The sequence below is a fragment of the Pempheris klunzingeri genome, chromosome 4 (assembly GCF_042242105.1).
Source record: "Pempheris klunzingeri isolate RE-2024b chromosome 4, fPemKlu1.hap1, whole genome shotgun sequence".
Taxonomy (NCBI): domain Eukaryota; kingdom Metazoa; phylum Chordata; class Actinopteri; order Acropomatiformes; family Pempheridae; genus Pempheris; species Pempheris klunzingeri.
Genome location: NC_092015.1, coordinates 27,534,173 through 27,554,563, shown reverse-complemented (window position 1 = coordinate 27,554,563; position 20,391 = coordinate 27,534,173). Strand labels below are relative to the sequence as shown.

Here is a 20,391-nt window from a genome sequence, read left to right as displayed (position 1 = left end):
AAACCTCAGGGCCAATGTTCCAGTGTTTCCGGTTTATCCAGAGGATATCCTTTCATCTCTCTTCAACATTTCAACTAATCTCTCCAAACAAATATCTGCATATGCATGCAGATACATTACCAAAAAACTAAATGAAAGCTAAACCCTCACCAGATACTAGCTGATGTTCTGACTCTTGTGCTCTCGACACAAACTATTGTTTAAACGTGGTTGGCACTGGCAAAAAGGTGCTCCAAGTACTAAAGATAGTTGTCAAGAAGGGGTTGAATAATCTTGAGGCTGCAGCAGACATTAAAAGTGTCATTTAAAAGTGTTGAATTTGGAGAAACTACCTGTAATATTAGTTGTGTTGAGCTATTTCAATAGGTCTTGTTTGAGTTCATTGAATATAGCTTAGAGTTTATACATTTTGCCAATACACCTCATTTGCAGTGGGGGCTGAATAATTCTGATTCCTTATTACCTGGGGGATAGGGGAAACTAAAGGTTGTATCATTGCAGTGTAGGTAGTCATTTGTACAAACTACAGACTGGACTTCAGTATTTTCTATCTGCCTGCTGTAAGAAAATGATTTCAATAGTTTGATGCTGGAGTCAGACTACAGTGTAGAGGGGTTATGCGGTATGGAGGAGGAAGAGGCCGCCACAGCTGAGAGCCTCTGCCAGCCTGTGAAGATGCTGCTGCAGTGCATTCTGGGTGTTGTAGGTCTTCTACCTTTTTCTCTGTTTTCTCTGGTTATGTTGCACCAAATGTCCAAAATATTTCATTCTACTGCAGAGAGAGTCCAGTTTTATAGAAAGACTCTCTAGCTGTGAAATACTTCTTTTATTGTTTTGGCTCTCTATTCTTTCTCCTATATCAAAACTGTTTTTGTTTTAATCTACCACTTCCATAATAACTTCCTTCCCCAGCTCACATCTCCCTGTGTTTCTCCTCCTGTGCCTCACCCCTCCATTCATACCACTTTTCCTCTCCCATCCCTGTTATACCTTCTGCTCTCACCTCACCTCGACCACCACCACCACCTCCACCTGTCCACCTCCTCCTCACCCAGCGTCCTCCACACTGTATCCCCCTTCCCCACCACCACCCCCGTGCTCCCTCCTCTGATATGAAACATCGACCCTGTGGCTGGTGTCTCCTGGTACTGGGACTGCCTGCCAAGCTGAATGGGCCCAGAGCATCGGGTAGCCAGGCTGTGTGTGTGTGTGTGTGTGAGTAAGTGTGTGTTGGGTCACGGCGTGGGGATTAGGTGTGTGTGAGTGATTGAGGGTGACAGCGGTCCTAGCATTAGGGGCCCTGTGGCAGATTTCGTAGTCCTGTTTTAGACACACTAAGCTGGATTTACCAGCAGCAGTGTGTCAGCAGTGATGCAGCCTGCCTGGACCTCCTACAGAACACACACACACAAACACACACATGCACGAGCACACACACGTAGACCCTTGTTACCTCTGACCCTACCAATCTACCTGCAACCGGTGTGACGTCCCATCATGCCTTTTTCTACCAGCATTTCCTGCATTCATCCCCTACTGATAAGACTTCAAAACGTCTTCCTGCTGTAAATCGTCTAACATCCTGTACTTTGCTTCAGTCTTTGCACACTACAGTACACATGCTGAGGCACAATAGACTCTGTGATGAATGCAGACCACTGTAGCATGCACTGAGCATCAGCCCTCACCCTGACCCCAAAACAAACAGTGGGGCCCAGACACACCAGCATCTATCACAGTGAAACACAATCCATTTCATTTGACATTACAGCCAATGGATCCCCTTAACGGGACCAGAGTGTTCCTACTTTGGTGAACTGTGAAATGTGAATTTTCAATGTCAAAGGGTCTGAACATTGTAGGCCCTTTGAAGAGGTGCTCACAGTTCCAAAATGGATAAACCCACCCTAAGGGGTGCTGGAAACCCTGGTGCTATTCATAAATATTTCATTGTCAAAGTATCAAATGCAGTGTGAACACTGCACTACTGCATAACGCCACTTGCGGTCATGGTTGAATGGATGTGTAACTGTGTGTAATTAATGTCCTTTGCTTTTGGGTAGCGAGCTAGCAAGCTATCGAAGATCTGATACAGTTTTTGCTTTGATTTTGCTTTGATTTTAGCCTCTCCAGCTTCTCAGTGCAGTTGCATGCTGGGTATACCGCTGTGAATGTGTGGTCACTGTGTGTGTGTGTGTGTGTGTGTGTGTTAACAGGGAGTATGTGAGGCCACCATGGCTCCTGACATGACTTGATGCTCAATTGTGTGTTTCTTTGTGCAACTTGTGCTTGTGAATGCGCACACCTTTGTCCATGTGTGAGTGTGTGTTTGTGTGTGTGTGTGTGTGCCTGCTCCCAGATCTCTGTTACAGCCCGTCCATTGTGAAGGAGAGTGTTGAGCAAGATCCTGACCCACCGGCGGGGACTAATCAGACGCATTCCTTGGGATTAAACGGCCAATTAACAATAAGAGAGCCATTGTAGCCCTGTCTCCTTGTGCGTCACAGTTAAAAGGTTTTCTGTGTGTACGTGTTGCAGTGTGTGACTGTTTGTGTGTTAGCCCGTGTGCTTTTGTGTGTGCAAGGTGCTTTTCGTCATTCATTAAGAATTATTTGAGATTGAATTAACATGAATGCTACAGCTTCATAAATAAAAATATGACATTTAAATTGGTTGCAATTTAAAACAAGCATATGCTGTGGGGAGAGTGACAGGTGCATTATGGGTAATGCATGCCAAATAGTAGCCTCAAGTCATAAGATGCGTGTGTCTGTGTGTGTGTGCATTCATGTGTTTGACACAGTGTTCTTAATGATGCAAGTTAATCTGGGTTTTGTTCAGGCCCCAGTGGTGATCCCACCTGGTCTGTAGACAATTACAAAGTAAGGCATCACATTCACAACAGGATGTGCATTCTATTCTATTCTTCTATTCTGCCAATTGGTGTGTCTATTGTGTGTATGTATAATTGTGTGCATAAATGGTATCTTCAATAACCCTGATTGTGTGTGTGTGTGTGTGTGTGTGTAAGTGTTTGTATGTGTGTGTGTGTAAAACCCTCTGGCCATGTGTTCAGGGAGCATGTGTGTGGTGGTGTGATGGTGTGTTGGGGAAGGGGGGCATTATTGGTGCGGATGGAGATGGGTGGTGTGTGTGTGTGTGTTTGTGTGTGTGTGTGTGTGTTTAGGGTGTGTATATGCAGCAGTGTGGCACGTGTCGGAGTGTGGCAGAGGATTAGTGAGGCTCAGGGCCTGTTGCTCCACTTCCATGATTACTACTGCTGTCTACTGCCATATGGGGTGGTGGAGGTGCAGGTGGGTGTGTGTGTGTGTGTGTGTGTGTATAGTGTGGTACAGTAGCTTGCAACCCCTGCAATGCTGAATAACTTCATTCTTTCTATGCTGCATGGTGCATCATTTAATGTCTGTACAATAAACTGGATTAAAAAAAATAGTCTATGCTTTTTATGCTGCAGTATAAAACTATAACTACAGAAATAAGGATTAGACAGTAAACAATGGACAGTACACCGTCCATTTTCATATTTCTAATCTCTATTTCTCTTTTCTTTTTTTGACTGGACCTACAACATGATAATGGTTTTTAATTAATAGTAATAAAATGTAATTATGATATATATATTATCAGTGGCCAGCTATTGGTCAAAGCCATTCATGGTGTCATGGTGTGATAACAGTCTGGATATGTGAATGAAATAATGCAACTGAAACGGCGCAGCTTATCTTATTACAAGTGTATGAGTATGAGGGCATGAACAGGTGTTAACTTGCTAAAACCCCCAGACAGTGATCAAGGAGGGGGCTAAATGATGAACACATCCACACACACACACACACACACACACACACACACACACCCCCACCTGCTGCTGTCTGTGGTGGATTAGCAGTCTGTCTACCCTCAGGAGACAGCAGGACACACACACAGACGCAGCAGGGAGTCCACTGTCTGTGAAACTGATGAAGATGCTGCCAGACCGTATTTACAGATGGAATCAGACTCTTCTGACACACACAAGAACCTGCATGAGGTGCTCTTCACAGGCACATTCAGAAGGATTATTTTAATTTTCAGAAATATGAATAAGTGCACCTTTATTCTAGTCATTGCAAATGACTTCCACTGTCAGACGATGGTGGATAAGTGACACAAAGTTATGGGTAATTTGAAAAAATCTTGGCAGTGGGTCAGTGTTTGGCATTTAAATAATATTTGATAGTAAATTAATAAAATTACCTACCTAATACTTTACATTTCTAATGTGCAGAATAATATTAATGTAAGATTGTACAGCTAAAATTATTCTTCCAAAGTACAAAAACTTGTAACTTGTAATCAAGGTAGTTCAACATCAACAGACATTACTGTTGCTTGTTTACGGTATATTAACCCTGTAGGTAATATATAAATAAGTATATTAACCCTGTAGGTAATATATAAATAAGTATATTAACCCTGTAGGTTATATATATATATATATATATGTATATTAACCTGGTAGGTAATATATAAATAAGTATATTAACCCTGTGGGTTATATATATATGTATATATATGTATATTAACCTGGTAGGTAATATATAAATAAGTATATTAACCCTGTAGGTTATATATAAATAAGTATATTAAACCTGTAAGTTATATATAAATAAGTATATTAAACCTGTGGGTTATATATATATATATATATATATGTATATTAACCTGGTAGATAATATATAAATAAGTATATTAACCCTGTAGGTTATATATACACTTGATGTAACAGCCCACCAATAAATCCTCCCTGTAGCTTGTGGTGCTGTTGACTGTATTGCATTACACTGGCAGGTGTTTCTATTATTTTGTCCACCCCATTTATATCAATGATGAAGGCTAAATAACAGAAACACTTATCTGTGTAATGCAATACAGTTCAACAGCACCACAAGCTACATCGTCCACAACGACCACATAGTTGAATCTGTAACCGTTTCGACTCAAAATGAACATTATAACCTTCATGAAGGGAGGATTTATTGTTGAGCTGCAGTATTAGACTACATCAGTTTTAGCAAACTGGACACTGAGTACATACATACTATATATATATATGTCTAAAGTGTGTGTGCATATGTACATATACATACATACTGACTATAGTGGGTACACTTATGTAGTTCATCGTTATATAAGTGACCACAGCTTGAGTTTATCTTTAGCCTGGACCCATGAGAGACTGCTGACAACCTGCTAAAGTCCTACTAAATGGACACACGCACACACACACACACACACACACACACACACACACTAATGGCTGTGATGGCAGTCTAACAGCAGGACCATTTAATGTAACCTGTAGGCCCTTCATCTCATACAGCCCACTGTAAGAGGAGCGCTGTGCTGCAGAGACACATGGTCTGACTCACGCAGAGTAATCCTCACATCACTTTAATGAGAAGTTAACACACTCTGACCTCAATACACACACACACACACACACGCACGCACTTACACACACAAACACAACCTTTTTTTAACTATTTGAGCAAAGACAGTCACAGAATTACAAATGCTTGTTTAAAACACAGATTCAAACCAATCTTAATTGCAAGACGACAGCATATCAGCAGTTCAACTGAATATAACAAAACCATTTCACAGCCAGACCCTCAGAAACTTAGACTGGGTTTGTCCCCATGCCCCTCCCACACCCCCTCCTCCTCTCTCTCTCTCTTCTTATTTCTGCCCTGTTTTATTATCACACTCCTCTACTCTTCCTTCCTTCCTTCCTTCCTTCCTTCCTTCCACCCTGGCCGTAACTTCCCACCCAGTTTTCTCCAGTGACCAGTCTGACCACCAGTCCACCGGTCCCTCACTGTCCACCACATGCCTCCTCCTGATCTCTCTCAGCCTGCCTCTCCATCACACACTACACCACCGTGGCCCTCTCCTTCCCGTCCCATAATGCCCTGTTACCTTATCAATAATGATCGACGAGGCCCCAGAACTGAAGGTCCTGCTCTGCGTCCCTGAGCAGCGAGCGCTCGGTTCTCTCCATCCACCCTTCCTCTGTCAATCTGGCCACAAACCCCTCTTTCCTCCCTTTATCCCGAGGTAAGATACTTACTTTTCAGATAAAGCATATTATGATAAATCGGCTGAACTCTGTGCGTGTGTGTGTGTGAGAGAGTGTGTAACTGTCACACACACACACACACACACACACACACACACACTATAAGCACACAGCGTGCACACACTGACATGCAAAAATACAGTGAGAGTATCGAACAACATGATGTCAGAGGTACTGAACAGCTGGAAAAGTGTTTGTATTTCTATAATATGAGTGTGTGTGTGTGTGTGTGTGTGTGTGTGTGTGTTGTATTTTTTGGGATGTGCTGGTTTTTGGTTTAAGTCGAGAAGCAAATGATAATTGTGCTTTCATCATCACACACAAACAGCAGGTTGGAATCAAACGCAGGCAACAAAGGCCGGTTCACCTGGGAGGATTCTGGGAAGATTTACCCTCACTACTCTGAGTTTTCTGTAGAACAGAATAGAGAAGGACAAAGAGCCAGGCCTGGAGGTGCTGTTAATAAAAAGGTTCATCCGAATGCTGACTGTGTCTGAGTTAAACTTCAGCATCACACACATTTGCATGCACACACCGACCAAAACAGACAAGGACGACTGCGTGCTTCTTCCTTTTTGTCTCTAATTGTGCGGAATGAATGGGTTTGCTCTCCGCCTGTTGGTTCACTGAAGGACGCGTGTCCACTAATGAAATGGGATGAGAGAGAGAGAAATAGAAGAGCATATGGGCGAATGTTCTCCAGCAAAGTGGGCTGGAAGTTAAGGTCAACAAGGGGAATAAAGAGTTTGGATGAAAATGAAAACTAAATGAAAATACAATGGCTGTGTTTGCCTGTGGGACGTGTATGCGTGCTTGTTTCAAAATGGGATGTTTGTGAAATGTTGTGTGTCCGTGTGTGTGTGTGTGTGTGTGTGTGTGTGTGTAGGAGTATAGATTAGATGTACTAAGCCTCTTATGTGCTGGTTGTCCTTAATTTGCATCTGCTCTGGGTCCTAGTGCGTCCAAACCACCAGCAGTCCACCATCACGCAGACATTTCCACACAAACAACCCAAAACATCTCATGTCATGCAACAATAAAATACATTAAAAAGCCTTTATATACACAACATATATATATATGGCCAGCCAATGGAATTATAGATACTCCAATATAAATAAAACAAGATTAAACATTTCAAACTAAATTACTCAAGGGGGGAAAACAATGACTGAATAAAATAGAAAACCTGGTTTTAATGAATCTATTGTAGGAGCTGCTGTCTCACTTGTCTGGTAACTTTTCTGATCATTTATTGTAGCTGATATAAACCACAGATGATCAATTAATGATCAAATAAATCACTGTGTGCCTGTGATGTCTGACAGTGTGGCTGCAGCATCACTGGAGGATTTCAGGGGGTCATTTATATGATATTTGCACAGTGAAATGAAATCTATTGTTATAATTTTTCAAGCTTGAGAATTGAAGAATTAGAATATTCACATCCTATTTTCGTCCTATATTTCACAGTGGAGCCATATTTTAGAGCCATAAAAATTATTATTTGAATGCAGAAACGCCACACTTACAGGCCTCCATCCAAACACGAGGAGAAATTAATTAAATAGATTTTTCCTTTCTATTTTCCAAGACTGATCATGAATGGATTGCCTGATTAGTTCGGCCTATCATTACCTCATCATTGTTTCTGTGTTGAATTAAAACTCGAGGAAGCTGCTGCTGAAATGAAAAGCGATCATAAAAACACATCTAATCTAATCTAATTGATAAACCTGTTAGTTAACGCGGTGAGGAGCGTGAACATGAAGAATTCAGTCCTCAGAATAAAACACAGTCAGAGGGAAGTGTGGCGTGTGCGCGTGCACAGCCGTGCGGCGCGCGGCGTCGCGCGCTCTGAGGCATATCTGAGGTCTCTCGCTTTTCCCGCCGTTTTTTTCAGTCACTTGAAGGTCTCGAGACACTCTTGACTCCCCACAGTTAGCTCGAGGACCCCTGTGAAGCTGCGCGAGCTACAACAACAAGACACACAAACAAACGGAGCGTACCTGGGTGTGCAGGTGAGGCGTCCAGTGGAGACGGGAGGTATCCAAACGTAAACACACACACACACACACAACACGCACACAGGGGCTCCTACACTCAGACACACACACACACACACACACACACACACACTCACCTGAGCAGGTGAAGACATTTTTATTGGACATTTAGAGACGTTCAAACACGCCGTGGAGTCTCTCTGTGCTGTGTGTGTCTTTATATCTCCGCTTTGGCTTTACAGAGCAGATAAACCCCTTATACAGTTTGGGCTGTAGCTACACGGGTCTGTGTGTGTGTGTGTGTGTGTGTGTGTGTGTGTGTGTGTGTGGATTTTAAACTATAAGAAATCCGATTCAATTAACAGGCGCAGAGAATCGGCTTTGGACGCGGTGAAACTGCGCCGCAGCGGAGGATGGACGACACAGGCCGAACCAGACCAGACCGGACCGGACCAGTCTGGGTCTGAGGCCGAGGCCTCTGCCAGAGTACTGAGAGGAAATGAATAAAAGCAACATAACCTGTAATCACACTTACTCTGGTGCCTGGAACGAGATTTATTTCTGCACACATGTATGATTATCAGATACCTACTGTAGAATTATAAAGCATGAACACTGCAGAAACACTGACATGCATTTCTGTGTAAAACATGTAGAGGATATGACATGATGCACGTATACCTGAATCATTATAGAAAGTGTTTATGACTGTAATATGTTTAACTGTATAAAGTTATAAAAAATGTGTGACTGATAAATATAGTTGTATAAAACGTGTGTGGTCACAGAGCTGTGAGATACTTTATATAAAGTGTACAACAAATAGAAACTAAAACATTAAATCATTTCAGCACTTCATTTCACATTTCACTGGTTTCATTTCTATAATTTTTAGAGTTTGATATCGAATATCTCTGTTTAGATTTACACCAAGAATATTTATGGAAGTCCACTCATAAATTAAATAAATCATTTCCATCCCAGGTTAGGGTCAAACTGTTCTTCTTTTAAAGGCCCTTCAGAGACGCGCATCCGCCATAAATACTGTGAAACATTACAGTGGAGTTTGTGGTGTAATTCTTTCTGTATACTGCAAGTGTTCCTATCAAGCAGTAAAGTAAACTATGATGATGATGATGATGATGATGATTGACTGCACCGAGCGGACGGAGGAGTGGGCCGGAGGGAGCATGTTGGGGATCAGAAGGGGATTTAATGGCAGAACAACGCGGTCTTTGTGCTGCTTTTAATCCGGCCTATACCCCCTTCCCTTCTCCTGCCTCTGCCTCCACACTCAGCCAGGGCCGCCCAATTATTTTAGGAGGCCAATTTGGAAAATGGTTCATAACAAAAAAACTTGTTTCGAAAGACTAAGATGTTTACTGAGGTTCCCTTAAAGCAGATGAAGGTCTCACTGTGGACCAGCTCCCCTTTAGAGAGCCTTCGTGAACCAAACTTTCATTCTGTCTTCAGTTCTTTCTTTTCAAAGGATATATATTTATTTTCATTTTTTTTACTAATTGCATGCACGCTGCACACCAACAGGTGTTAATGCTGCAGGATTGATCATAACTGTAAATATAACAAACATGGAAACTCTGTCAGAGGTAGAAACGTGTGGAAAATGATCGTCCTGAGCACTTGAGCCCCACAGGCCCAACAGGAATACATGTTGTGGTGTGTGCGGGTGTGCGCTCGGTCGGACCTTTGCGTCAGAGAGAGAGAGAGAGAGAGAGAGAGAGAGAGAGAGAGAGGGAGGGAGGGAGGGAGGGCTCTGGGTGTCTACTTGGGTAAGAAGTTACTTCTAATTAGCCAGCCTCTTCTTGCTCGCCTCACTTGTCCACTCTGCAGACCCAGATCCTCTCCTCAGGCTCAGGGACCAGGTACCGCCGGGGGCCCTTACACTTTACAGCGACCATCAGACCGAACTGTTGTGGATCTGCTGCTTTTGGCACCTTTCACCTGGCGACGTCTGTGCGCACCGCAATTACGCACGACTTGGATGGAGAAACTTCTCTTGTTTAGTTTACTTTTTTAAAAGTGGAGTCTTCGTTAGTAATCTTTTAGTTGTGGTAGCCTCCTTATCTGGAGAGAGGACGCGTACAGATCAGTGTTGCTTTTACGCGTCAGGTGGGAACAGGTGGAAACAGGTGGAACGGCGACGGCACTCAGTCAGAGCAGATATACCAACAACAAAGGCGGTGAAGGAGAAGGCCAGCAAGGAAAAATCAAAAACAACAACAGAGTGACAAACAAACTAGAGAAAAAAGAAAAACAGAGAGGGAGGGAGTGACAGAAAGAAAAGAGAGAGAGAGAGAGAGAGAGACAGACAGAGACAGAGAGAGAGAGAGAGACACCCCCTGGAGACTAGCTAGGAGAGCCGGCCCCCGGTCTGAGAGAAGGAGAGAGAGAGTGAGGGAGTGAGGGAGTGTTTTAAAGCCGGCAGGAGGCATGATGTCCTACATTAAGCAACCCCATTACGCCGTGAACGGGTTAACGCTGTCCGGCCCGGGCATGGATCTGCTCCACTCCGCCGTTGGATATCCCAGTAAGTAAAGGCCTGTTACTTGACAGCGTGTGTGTTTTAACCTGCCGTTTCTCTGTTGTTTCTACTTTTTAAAAAGTTCGTTTTGTGATGCAGAAAGTGAACGAATTCGCAGAAAATGTGGCGACTGAAACAGACCAACTCACTTGCATGCTATTTTAAAATATACATTTGAGTTCTTCTGTATGATTCTTCAGCCATCACAACATGTGTTCACTTGACCTATAAGTTCAGCGGATTATGGAGTCAAAAAACAATAAAAGTGTGTGTGAATGGAAACGCGGCCTGTTCTCACACGGACTTAACATCCGAGCAGACTCCAAGCTGTTGCTCCATCATGTAACCTATTTAGCAAAGGATGCGCTTTGTGTTTTATTTGGAGACATCGTGTTCCTCATGAATGAACTCTACTTATAACATCTGTCACCCTCTGGGTGAAACGATGCGGAGGTCTGGCTGCTTCTGCCACAGCTCGGAGTCTGAATCCAAAGAAGAGACAATCTTTAAAAATCTAAAATCTCTGGTGCGACTTTCGTTTCTGAGCTTTGTATATTTCGATTCAGACAGTTTCAGTCCTGAAAGTTAAAACACTGGGAGCTGTTACATCATTTGATTCGATCCAAATAATAACGTACTCATTTCTCCTGATTTAATGTGACACCAGATGCTTCGATGAAAGTTACCCACTAATGTTCTGTAAAATTATATATATATATATATATATATATATATATATATATATATATATATATATATATATATATATATATATATATATATAATCCGTTTTTAAAAGGAAAGTTATAGTTTTTTCTATTATTATTTGTTCATAAATTTCTTTATTATTTTTTAAAGTCTAATTTATATTTAGATTTAAAACTTTAGAAGTTTATGGTCTTTACAGCTGAAGGCCCTTTGGTCCAGAATCTTTGAAATACAAACATTTTACAAACAACGAAAATAATGTTAATAATAATAATAATAATAATGATAATAATGTTAATACTAATAATAACGATAATAATAATAATTATTGTAATAATATGTTTTTTTATAGGTACCCCGCGCAAACAGCGTCGGGAGCGCACCACCTTCACACGCGCACAGCTGGACATCCTGGAGGCTCTGTTTGCCAAAACCCGCTACCCAGACATCTTCATGAGGGAGGAGGTGGCCCTGAAGATCAACCTGCCCGAGTCCCGAGTCCAGGTAACACACTACCACCCGGAATAGTACTGCTTTAGTATTATAAAGTATATAATGTAAAGACCTGCTTTCTTTGTGTGTGTGTGTGTGCCAATGTGTGTGTGTGTGTGTGTGTGTGTGTGTGTGTGTGTGTGTGTTCCTGTGTATTTAGTGTGTGTTTTTGTTGTGTGTGTCAGAGATGTAACACTGTCTTCACTCTAGCAGCTCTTAGAGCTCTTTGACTATTTCCTCAAAGCAGTGGATTTGATGATGAAGTTCTGATTTTTATAATTAACCTGCTCTGCCCCCCCCCTCCCTCCCTCCCCCCTCTGCTGCCATCCTCCAGGTCTGGTTCAAGAACCGTCGTGCCAAGTGCCGCCAGCAGCAGCAGCAGAGCACTGGCCAGTCCAAACCACGGCCCCCTAAAAAGAAGGCATCCCCTGCTCGTGAGGCCAACACTGAGGCCAGTGCCAACCCCACCAATGGACCCTACAGCCCTCCACCCCCTCCCCCAGGCACCGCCATCACTCCCAGCTCCAGCTCTGCTAGCGCCACAGTGTCCATCTGGAGTCCGGCCTCCATCTCCCCGCTGCCAGACCCCCTGTCTGCCTCCACCACCCCCTGCATGCAGCGCACCACCGCCTACCCCATGACCTACACCCAGGCCCCAGCCTACAGCCAGAGCTATGCAGGATCCTCCTCCTACTTCACAGGCCTGGACTGCAGCTCCTACCTGTCCCCCATGCACCCGCAGCTGTCAGGCACTGGAGGCGCCCTGAGCCCCATCACGGCCTCCTCAATGGGTGGGCCCCTCAGCCAGTCCCCCGCCTCGCTCTCCTCCCAGGGCTACACAGCCGCCTCGCTGGGCTTCGGAGCTGTCGACTGTCTAGACTACAAGGACCAAGCTGCCTGGAAGCTCAATTTCAATGCCACTGACTGTCTGGACTACAAGGACCAGAACTCCTGGAAGTTCCAGGTCTTGTAAATAACAGAAAGTGGGAGGTTGGGAGGGAAGGGGGGGGGGGGGGGTAGGGGAAGAAGAGAGTAATCAAACAAAATTCAAGTAGGCTTACAAGCCCCAAAAATCACTGTCGGTGTGTTTTAGAGGAAGGAAGAGACCTTGGGACACAGAAATCATCTAATCATATCAGCTGAAGAGCTAATCAGCTGAAATAATGTCTTCATTTCTGCTGTTTCAGGAAAATATGATTGGAAGTTAACTGATCTGTTGATGCTTGGTGATTTTAACAGAGAGATGACAGTAGTTAAGTTAAGCAACGTAGAGATCAGCCTTCGAATCAAGGAAACGGCTGAAAAAGCAATATCTGTACAATAAAATCAAATCAGTGAGACAGAACAACAGCACTCAGTGGGATTCGACGGCCGGACATGTGCTGTGTGATTTAAATACAGTCGAATTATTATATTACTGCTGACAAGAGAATTTAAAGCAAACATGCATGTTTTGGTTTATAGAGACTTCGTCCATCTGTAGAGCTGAACTCAGAAACTGTTGACTGGCCGAGTCAAAGCAGAAGAGCTTTTTTAAATTGCCACAGCACAACAGTTCACTAACCTACAAGTTTACTGCGTAGACAGCCTTCAAATCGGTGTATTTGAAGTGCCCAAGCTCATGATTATTTCTTCCTTCTAGACTTTGTCTTGTATTTTCTGTGATGTATGTCTTTTATAAAGCTGCTTTTCATCAGCGAGCTCAAAAAGCTTTGAGCCAAACAGCTCAGCTCCACACCGACATCTTCCGCAGGTGTCTTTACAGAGCGGCCACTCATTTGAAACGCATGTGAACGATGTTTAGCAGACAGTCAGCAGCTGATGACTCCCAGTAGCCTTGTGTGAAGTGACCCTCTGCAGCCTGTGTGTGAGACAAGCCGAGGGGGTAGAGTTGGTCCCTGAAGTGACTGCAGTACAAACCTGTTGCCTTTGAGCATGGTTGGAATGATTAGCAGAGTGGTTCGCGCATTGTTAGCTTAATAGGATCACTTCCAGACAATTTGGGCAACAATGGTCACACTGTGGCTATTGGCAGCCGAGCACTTCCCCCCCCACTCCACCTCACAGGGTTTGCATGAGGCTAGCAGATTACTGAAGCAGGTCTTGAATCCGTGAATGACTTTACACCAAACTGCTGACAAACTGCTGCAGCGAGGCTTGTGACGGGAGAGAAGACTGCACCAGAGAAAGGGAAGGGGCCAGGCCGTGCTGCCCCCCCTTTGCACAGACAGTTGGGTGCCTCTCTCAGCTCCAACCTGTAAAGATGTGATGGATACCACTTTATGTGTTTGATGTATCGTTTGATTTTTTTTTTTTTTGTATTAGACTTAAACAATATTACGTTTCTTTAAAAATTTGTGAATTCGTTGAAGTAAAAATTGTGGTAATTTGTTTTGAAGTTGATATTATTATCAGTATTATTACTATCATCATTAATATTATGTCTTCAGCTGACATGGACAATGCTAATATACTTTTTTTTTGTTGTTCTTTTGTAAATATTAAAACTTGAAAACACAATCATGTCTGCTATCAGCAGCGAGTTGTTACGCAGGCACTTCACCCAACAGAATCTCTCTCTTTCTTAATTTCTAGAAAACTGCCAACTTTTTATTTTTTCTGTTTATACTTTGCTGGTTTCTGCTTCTTCTTCTTTTTTTTTCAAACTCAGGGGTTTATCCAGTAAAAGTAGCAGTAATAGGATACAATGCTGTTTATGCTTCTTAATCATTTACTGTACTTTTATCTTTTGCATTACAATAATCTTCTCTGCTTATTTTTCTGACATGAATTATTTTGTATATTTCATTTGTCTTCTGTGTTCGACCAGTCTCACCAGGACCATGCTAGATAGCTATGATGTTTCTGAGACATTAAACGACTTCATTAAAACTCACAGTGGTCTGTAAGTCATTGGATTCGAGTGCTTCGTCTCTTAATATTGGCTTCAGTGTGAGACAAGGCAGGCCCATACCTGTGACATGTGCTATCCTTCCATTTGTCTGCAGCAGGAGAAACACGGAGCGTCAGCCATCCAGGGACGGGACATTGGGAATCAGTTTCTGGGAGCGTTCCACTAATCCATACAAGGGGTTGAGTGGGTATAAGGCAGAGATGAGAGGGAGCGGGGCAGAGAGGACAGAAAACAGATTAGAACTAACAATAATACTGAGTCCCATCAATGGGTAGATTATTTTGGATTGCTGCGTGGTGCTGCCACCGGTAGGCCAGGGGGTCAGCACCAGGGGGTCCAAACCGGTCTCACCGTAGTTCATGAAACAGTTGCAAAATGTATTCTGTACATTTGAGTATGTGGACATGAATTTTCCATTTTTTCCTGACACTCAAACGCCACTGGCCCCGTTAAGACAAAGCCTTTGATAGCAACATGTAAAGTTGCTCATTTGATTTTATATTTCCAAGTATCTGTGGTTGAGGATATTTACTTTGAAATCACAATAAAACAGTCCAGTTTAATCATTTCAGCACAATTAATTTTTGCTCTGGTCACCTCCACATGTCATGCATTCTGCAAACCAATTTTAAAACTTCAATTTTATATTACTGTTTTTTTTTTTCACTATTTCATCACCTTACTTTTCTACAGACTCTTCTTCTGTGTTGTGGTCTTTGGGAGCAGACGCCATGACATCCTTTGCATCCTTGTCTTGGCTCACAAAGCAGATTCTGATTAAATGGGCTACATCATGCTGACATAAAAACCCAAAACCAAGAATCACAAAGACACAAAAGATCTCCAGGGCTGTGTAAATCGTAGCCTATGCATGTATCAGTATTTGATGACATGGGAACGAGACAATGAGAACATGTTGGTCTTCTAACTGAAGCACTTCAGGCCTCAGCCTCCACCAGGCCTGTAGCGATGCTCAGCCGTCTTGTAATGTCTGACGGTGACTCATTTTAGTGACTACTTTTTGATTTCTGCTAAAAAAGAAAAAGCAAACAAACAAAAAACTTCATTTTATAATGCGGACTCTCTGAAACTAGGCTTCGGATGACTTGTGTCCGTAAACTGAGAAAATTAAAACCAAATCAAATACATCGTTAGAACATATATCAGTAGGGAGTTTCTACATGACTCCTGCTGCAAAATACTGACCTTTGAGCCTTGGTACTGGCGCATGTTTGAAGGCTTATAGTTCAGCAACAAAAAGGGCTACAGACCTGGAACCAACTGCTATAATGTGAGTAAGTCAACAATTGGGGCGCTGTCAAATAAGGGTAAAATATGGTTTATATTAATGTTCACCCATTTAACAAATAGATATTCAACATTTGATCACACAAATGTGTTTATCTCAGAGTATTTACATGTTCCAAATCAACAAAAAAAACACTCATGTTTTGAAGCTTGACACAAATCAGCACCACACTGGTAGTTCTTTCAGTTTGTAAATAGGGTCAGAACAAGATATATAGTAGTTAGACTGCACCTAGAGAGCCCCTTCGTGAGCCACGTCATCCAATGTGTGTGTGTGTGTGTGTGTGTGACGTCTCAATGAACCAGCAGCACACAGAAAGCAGCCTGGAATAAATTCAGTAATTAAAAAGATGTAACAGGCTGCATGGTGGTGCAGTGGTTAGCACAGCAAAAAGGTTCCAGGTTTGAACCCAGGTTTGAATCCAGGTTTGAACCTGGGTCTTTCTGTGTGGAGTTTGCATGTGCTCCCCCAATGTGCCTGTTTTCTCCGGGTACTCCTCCCACAATCCAAAGACATGCAGGTTAGGTTAATTGGTGACTCTAAATAGCCCATAGGTGTGAGTGTGACCAACCTATGATTGGTTGGTCACCTTGGATTTGTATCATAATGCACAGCAACAGTTGATGAGGCCATGAGGCCCATGAACCTGCTTCTGCTGTTAAACTGGATGAAAGGTTTTAGCTCAAAGGAAGGAAGTGTGTTTTGTTCTACTCATGATGAATGCTCCATGCTACTCACTGGACACCATCTCCATCTGACTAGACTAGAATGGACACATCCCCACCGATGCTGGATTATCATGAAACAGACAGTCATGGTCCCCAGAGGAAGAATCCTGATGACTTTAGTGATCAGATGAGTTTTCCTCTTGCACCACCATGAGGTGGAGATTCGAGGTTTAAGGATTGTTGTCTGTCAGATCTGGTCCAGATATTTACACTCCCCTCAGGAGGAACTGTAATAACCCTTTATCACCACCGTCAGGTCAACATGTCAGTGTGTCCAGAACTTTGGTTTATGACCTAAAGAACTAAAGACATCCCCATCAGTGTCAGCTGGACTTTGAGTTTACCACTAATTGTGATACGGTGATGTGTTGTTCTGTGATGTGAGGGGGGCGAAATCATTTTACACCTTGTGCACAAAAATGAAGCCTTTAAAGTCAATTCTATATGTTACAGGAAGCCAGAGAAGGGAGGCAAGAATGGGAGTGATGTATTTTACCTGCTTAGCATTAGCATGCTACAGTAGCGTTATCATTGTGAGCATGTTAGCATGCTGACATTAGCATTGAGTGTGTGAGTGTGTGAATACAGCATCACAGAGCCGCTAGCATGGCTATAGACTCTGACAGGACTGCAGCCCTTTTGTGATGTATTTTGATCATATGAATACCAAACAAACATTTGTTCAGCTGTTTCTTAAGCTACTACTTCATTCTATGGACCTGCAAGTCTTATGCCATTTTAAATCTTAGCCACAGCCTACTGTATTTGCCGGGGTTTTAAGAGTGGAGTGCTGCAAAGTAACAAACTACAATGTTGGCGAGTAAATGGTCTGAATTTTTATAGCACCTTTCTAGTCATTTCGACTACTCAAAGCTTTTACATCACATCCTCATTCACCCATTCAGGAGGAATCTCAGTTGGAGGAGTCTGTTCTTTCACACACATTCACACACTGGAGCTGCTTCTGGGGCAAGTTGGGGTTCAATGTCTCGCCCGAGGACACTTCGACATGCTGACTCACAGGACCCAGCGACCTTCTGATTGATGGACAACCCACTCTACCTCTGAGCCGTAGCCAAGTCAAATCAGTTGGACTCAAGCGTTTGGAGCTTGACGATGCAAACTGTGAAGTGCTCTCAATGAGACTATACAGCAAAACGCAACCAGCTGTTTAACAGTGATCACTATTACACTATAACCAATATTATCATTGATTGCACCTTTCTACTCAGCCCGCTCGTAACAGTGAGCGTCTGCCCTCTGACTGGGATTTAACCAGAGCTGGATTCAGCCTTCATCATGGTGACACAGCATAACACCGGCCCTGCAGCCCAAAAGCTCATTACAGACCTCAGTCACCGACGGGCTGATGGGCTTTGACCAGTGTTCATTTACTAGGTTACACAGGCAGAAGATGCTACTGTTGCTCTGACAACTGAATATATACTGAAAGAGATAGACAGACAGATAGATAGATAGACAGACAGACAGACAGACAGACAGACAGATAGACAGACAGACAGACAGACAGACAGAGAGATAGAGGGACAGATAGATAGACAGACAGACAGAGGGACAGATGGGCAGACAGAAAGATAGATAGACAGACAGACAGACAGACAGATAGAGGGACAGATAGATGGATAGATAGATAGATAGATAGATAGATAGATAGATAGATAGATAGATAGATAGATAGATAGATAGACAGACAGACAGACAGACAGATAGATAGATAGATAGATAGATAGATAGATAGATAGATAGATAGATAGATAGACAGACAGACAGACAGACAGATAGATAGATAGATAGATAGATAGATAGACAGACAGACAGACAGACAGACAGAAGGACAGACAGAGGGACAGATAGATAGATAGATAGACAGATAGATAGATAGATAGATAGATAGATAGATAGATAGATAGATAGATAGATAGATAGATAGATAGATAGATAGACAGACAGACAGGGGGACAGACAGAGGGACAGATAGATGGATAGATAGACAGACAGGGGGACAGACAGAGGGACAGATAGATGGATAGATAGACAGACAGGGGGACAGACAGAGGGACAGATAGATAGATAGATAGACAGACAGGGGGACAGACAGAGGGACAGATAGATGGATAGACAGACAGAGGGACAGACAGACAGGGGGACAGATAGATGGATAGATAGACAGACAGAGGGACAGACAGACAGGGGGACAGATAGATGGATGGATAGATTGACCCCCTCCTGTGCTCTGCAGGCAGTGTGCTCCTGTAATCCCCGCCCCAGCAGCAGCATATGGACTCTGAAGCAGAGACAGAGACACAGATAGACGCAGGACTTAGAAATATGATTCATTTCTTTCCTCTCTCTAATCCCCAACAAACAAGCTGGTGGCCAGCCTGCTCTGGAGGCGCACCGTAATCATGCTACAGGCTGCTGCCAGAGCTGACCAGCCTCTCCATCATCCCCCCCTCCCTCCCTTCTTCCTCCCTCCATTTTCCCCTTAATCGATTCCTAATCCCAATGCCAAGCATGCACACGCCGAGCACACTCCCAAACACACACGCACAAATATATATAGACACACATATATGACACATACAGACACATACACACTCATAGACTGTCATTATCAAACATGGCTGCAGACAGAACAGAGGTTCACACAGACTTACACAGATGACACACATATACGTGCACAGGTTACACATTCATGAACAAACGAACCTCTGCAGCCTGCTGCTCATCTCCGGTGGGTTATTGGTAATGTAGTAATAAAAAAGATGATATATCTCGTGTGGATGATCATTTTTCTGTCCATCTTGTGTCAACAGTGTTTAATAAGGGTCAGTGAGTCAGTCCTTACAAACTCCTGCTGTGCAGCCAGACGTAGCTTTTTGGTTTATTTATTTCCATTATCAAGCTTTAGGGGAGACCCCAAAGTTAACAAAGATACCAAATGAATCAGGGTGGATGTGTGGGGAAACGTGTATGAAATGATAAAGACTTCAGTGCGAACAAGATACAACCTCAATGAAGAGTTGGAAGAGTGACAGTGAGTACTGGTGATGCTGTTAGTTGGAGTTGCACAAGATCATTTTTCAGCCAAAGTTAAGGGATGAACTGTCTTATTATTATTTGCATAAGCCTGGTCTCTCTCAGTGATAATGATTGTACTGTGACCTGCACCCAAATATGGTGATTATGGCACAGCATCTCCACAGTAAAATAACTCCAATGTTAATTAAAGGCACAAAAAATTGCTTTTAGAAAAGTACTCATTCCCAGTCAATATTTAGCATCAGCTAAGTGTTTTGTGTTTTCACTTTGGCTTAATAAATCTATACAATAAATCAAATTATTGCCAACCTGATCATTTTAAATCTCTGTTGACTGACAGTGCAGTGTGTATGCACTTATGTTCTTTGAAATGATGTTGTGTCTCATGTCAATGCTTTTGGCCTAATAACGATTGTTGATTTGTACTGTAACTTTCTCATTTTTCTCAGTTTTTTATTGTTGATATATTGTTTAGTATAACCAGCTT

The 20,391-nt window shown here is 42.9% G+C and overlaps 1 protein-coding gene across 1 annotated transcript; it reads left to right on the top strand.

The window, feature by feature from the left end:
- Positions 1-10,599: 10,599 nt before the first annotated feature.
- On the top strand, positions 10,600-12,863 carry LOC139200174 (homeobox protein otx5-like). The gene is made up of 3 exons (XM_070829411.1): positions 10,600-10,696; positions 11,751-11,902; positions 12,225-12,863. The coding sequence occupies exons 1-3, from the start codon at positions 10,600-10,602 to the stop codon at positions 12,861-12,863; spliced, it is 888 nt and encodes a 295-aa protein (XP_070685512.1).
- Positions 12,864-20,391: the final 7,528 nt, after the last annotated feature.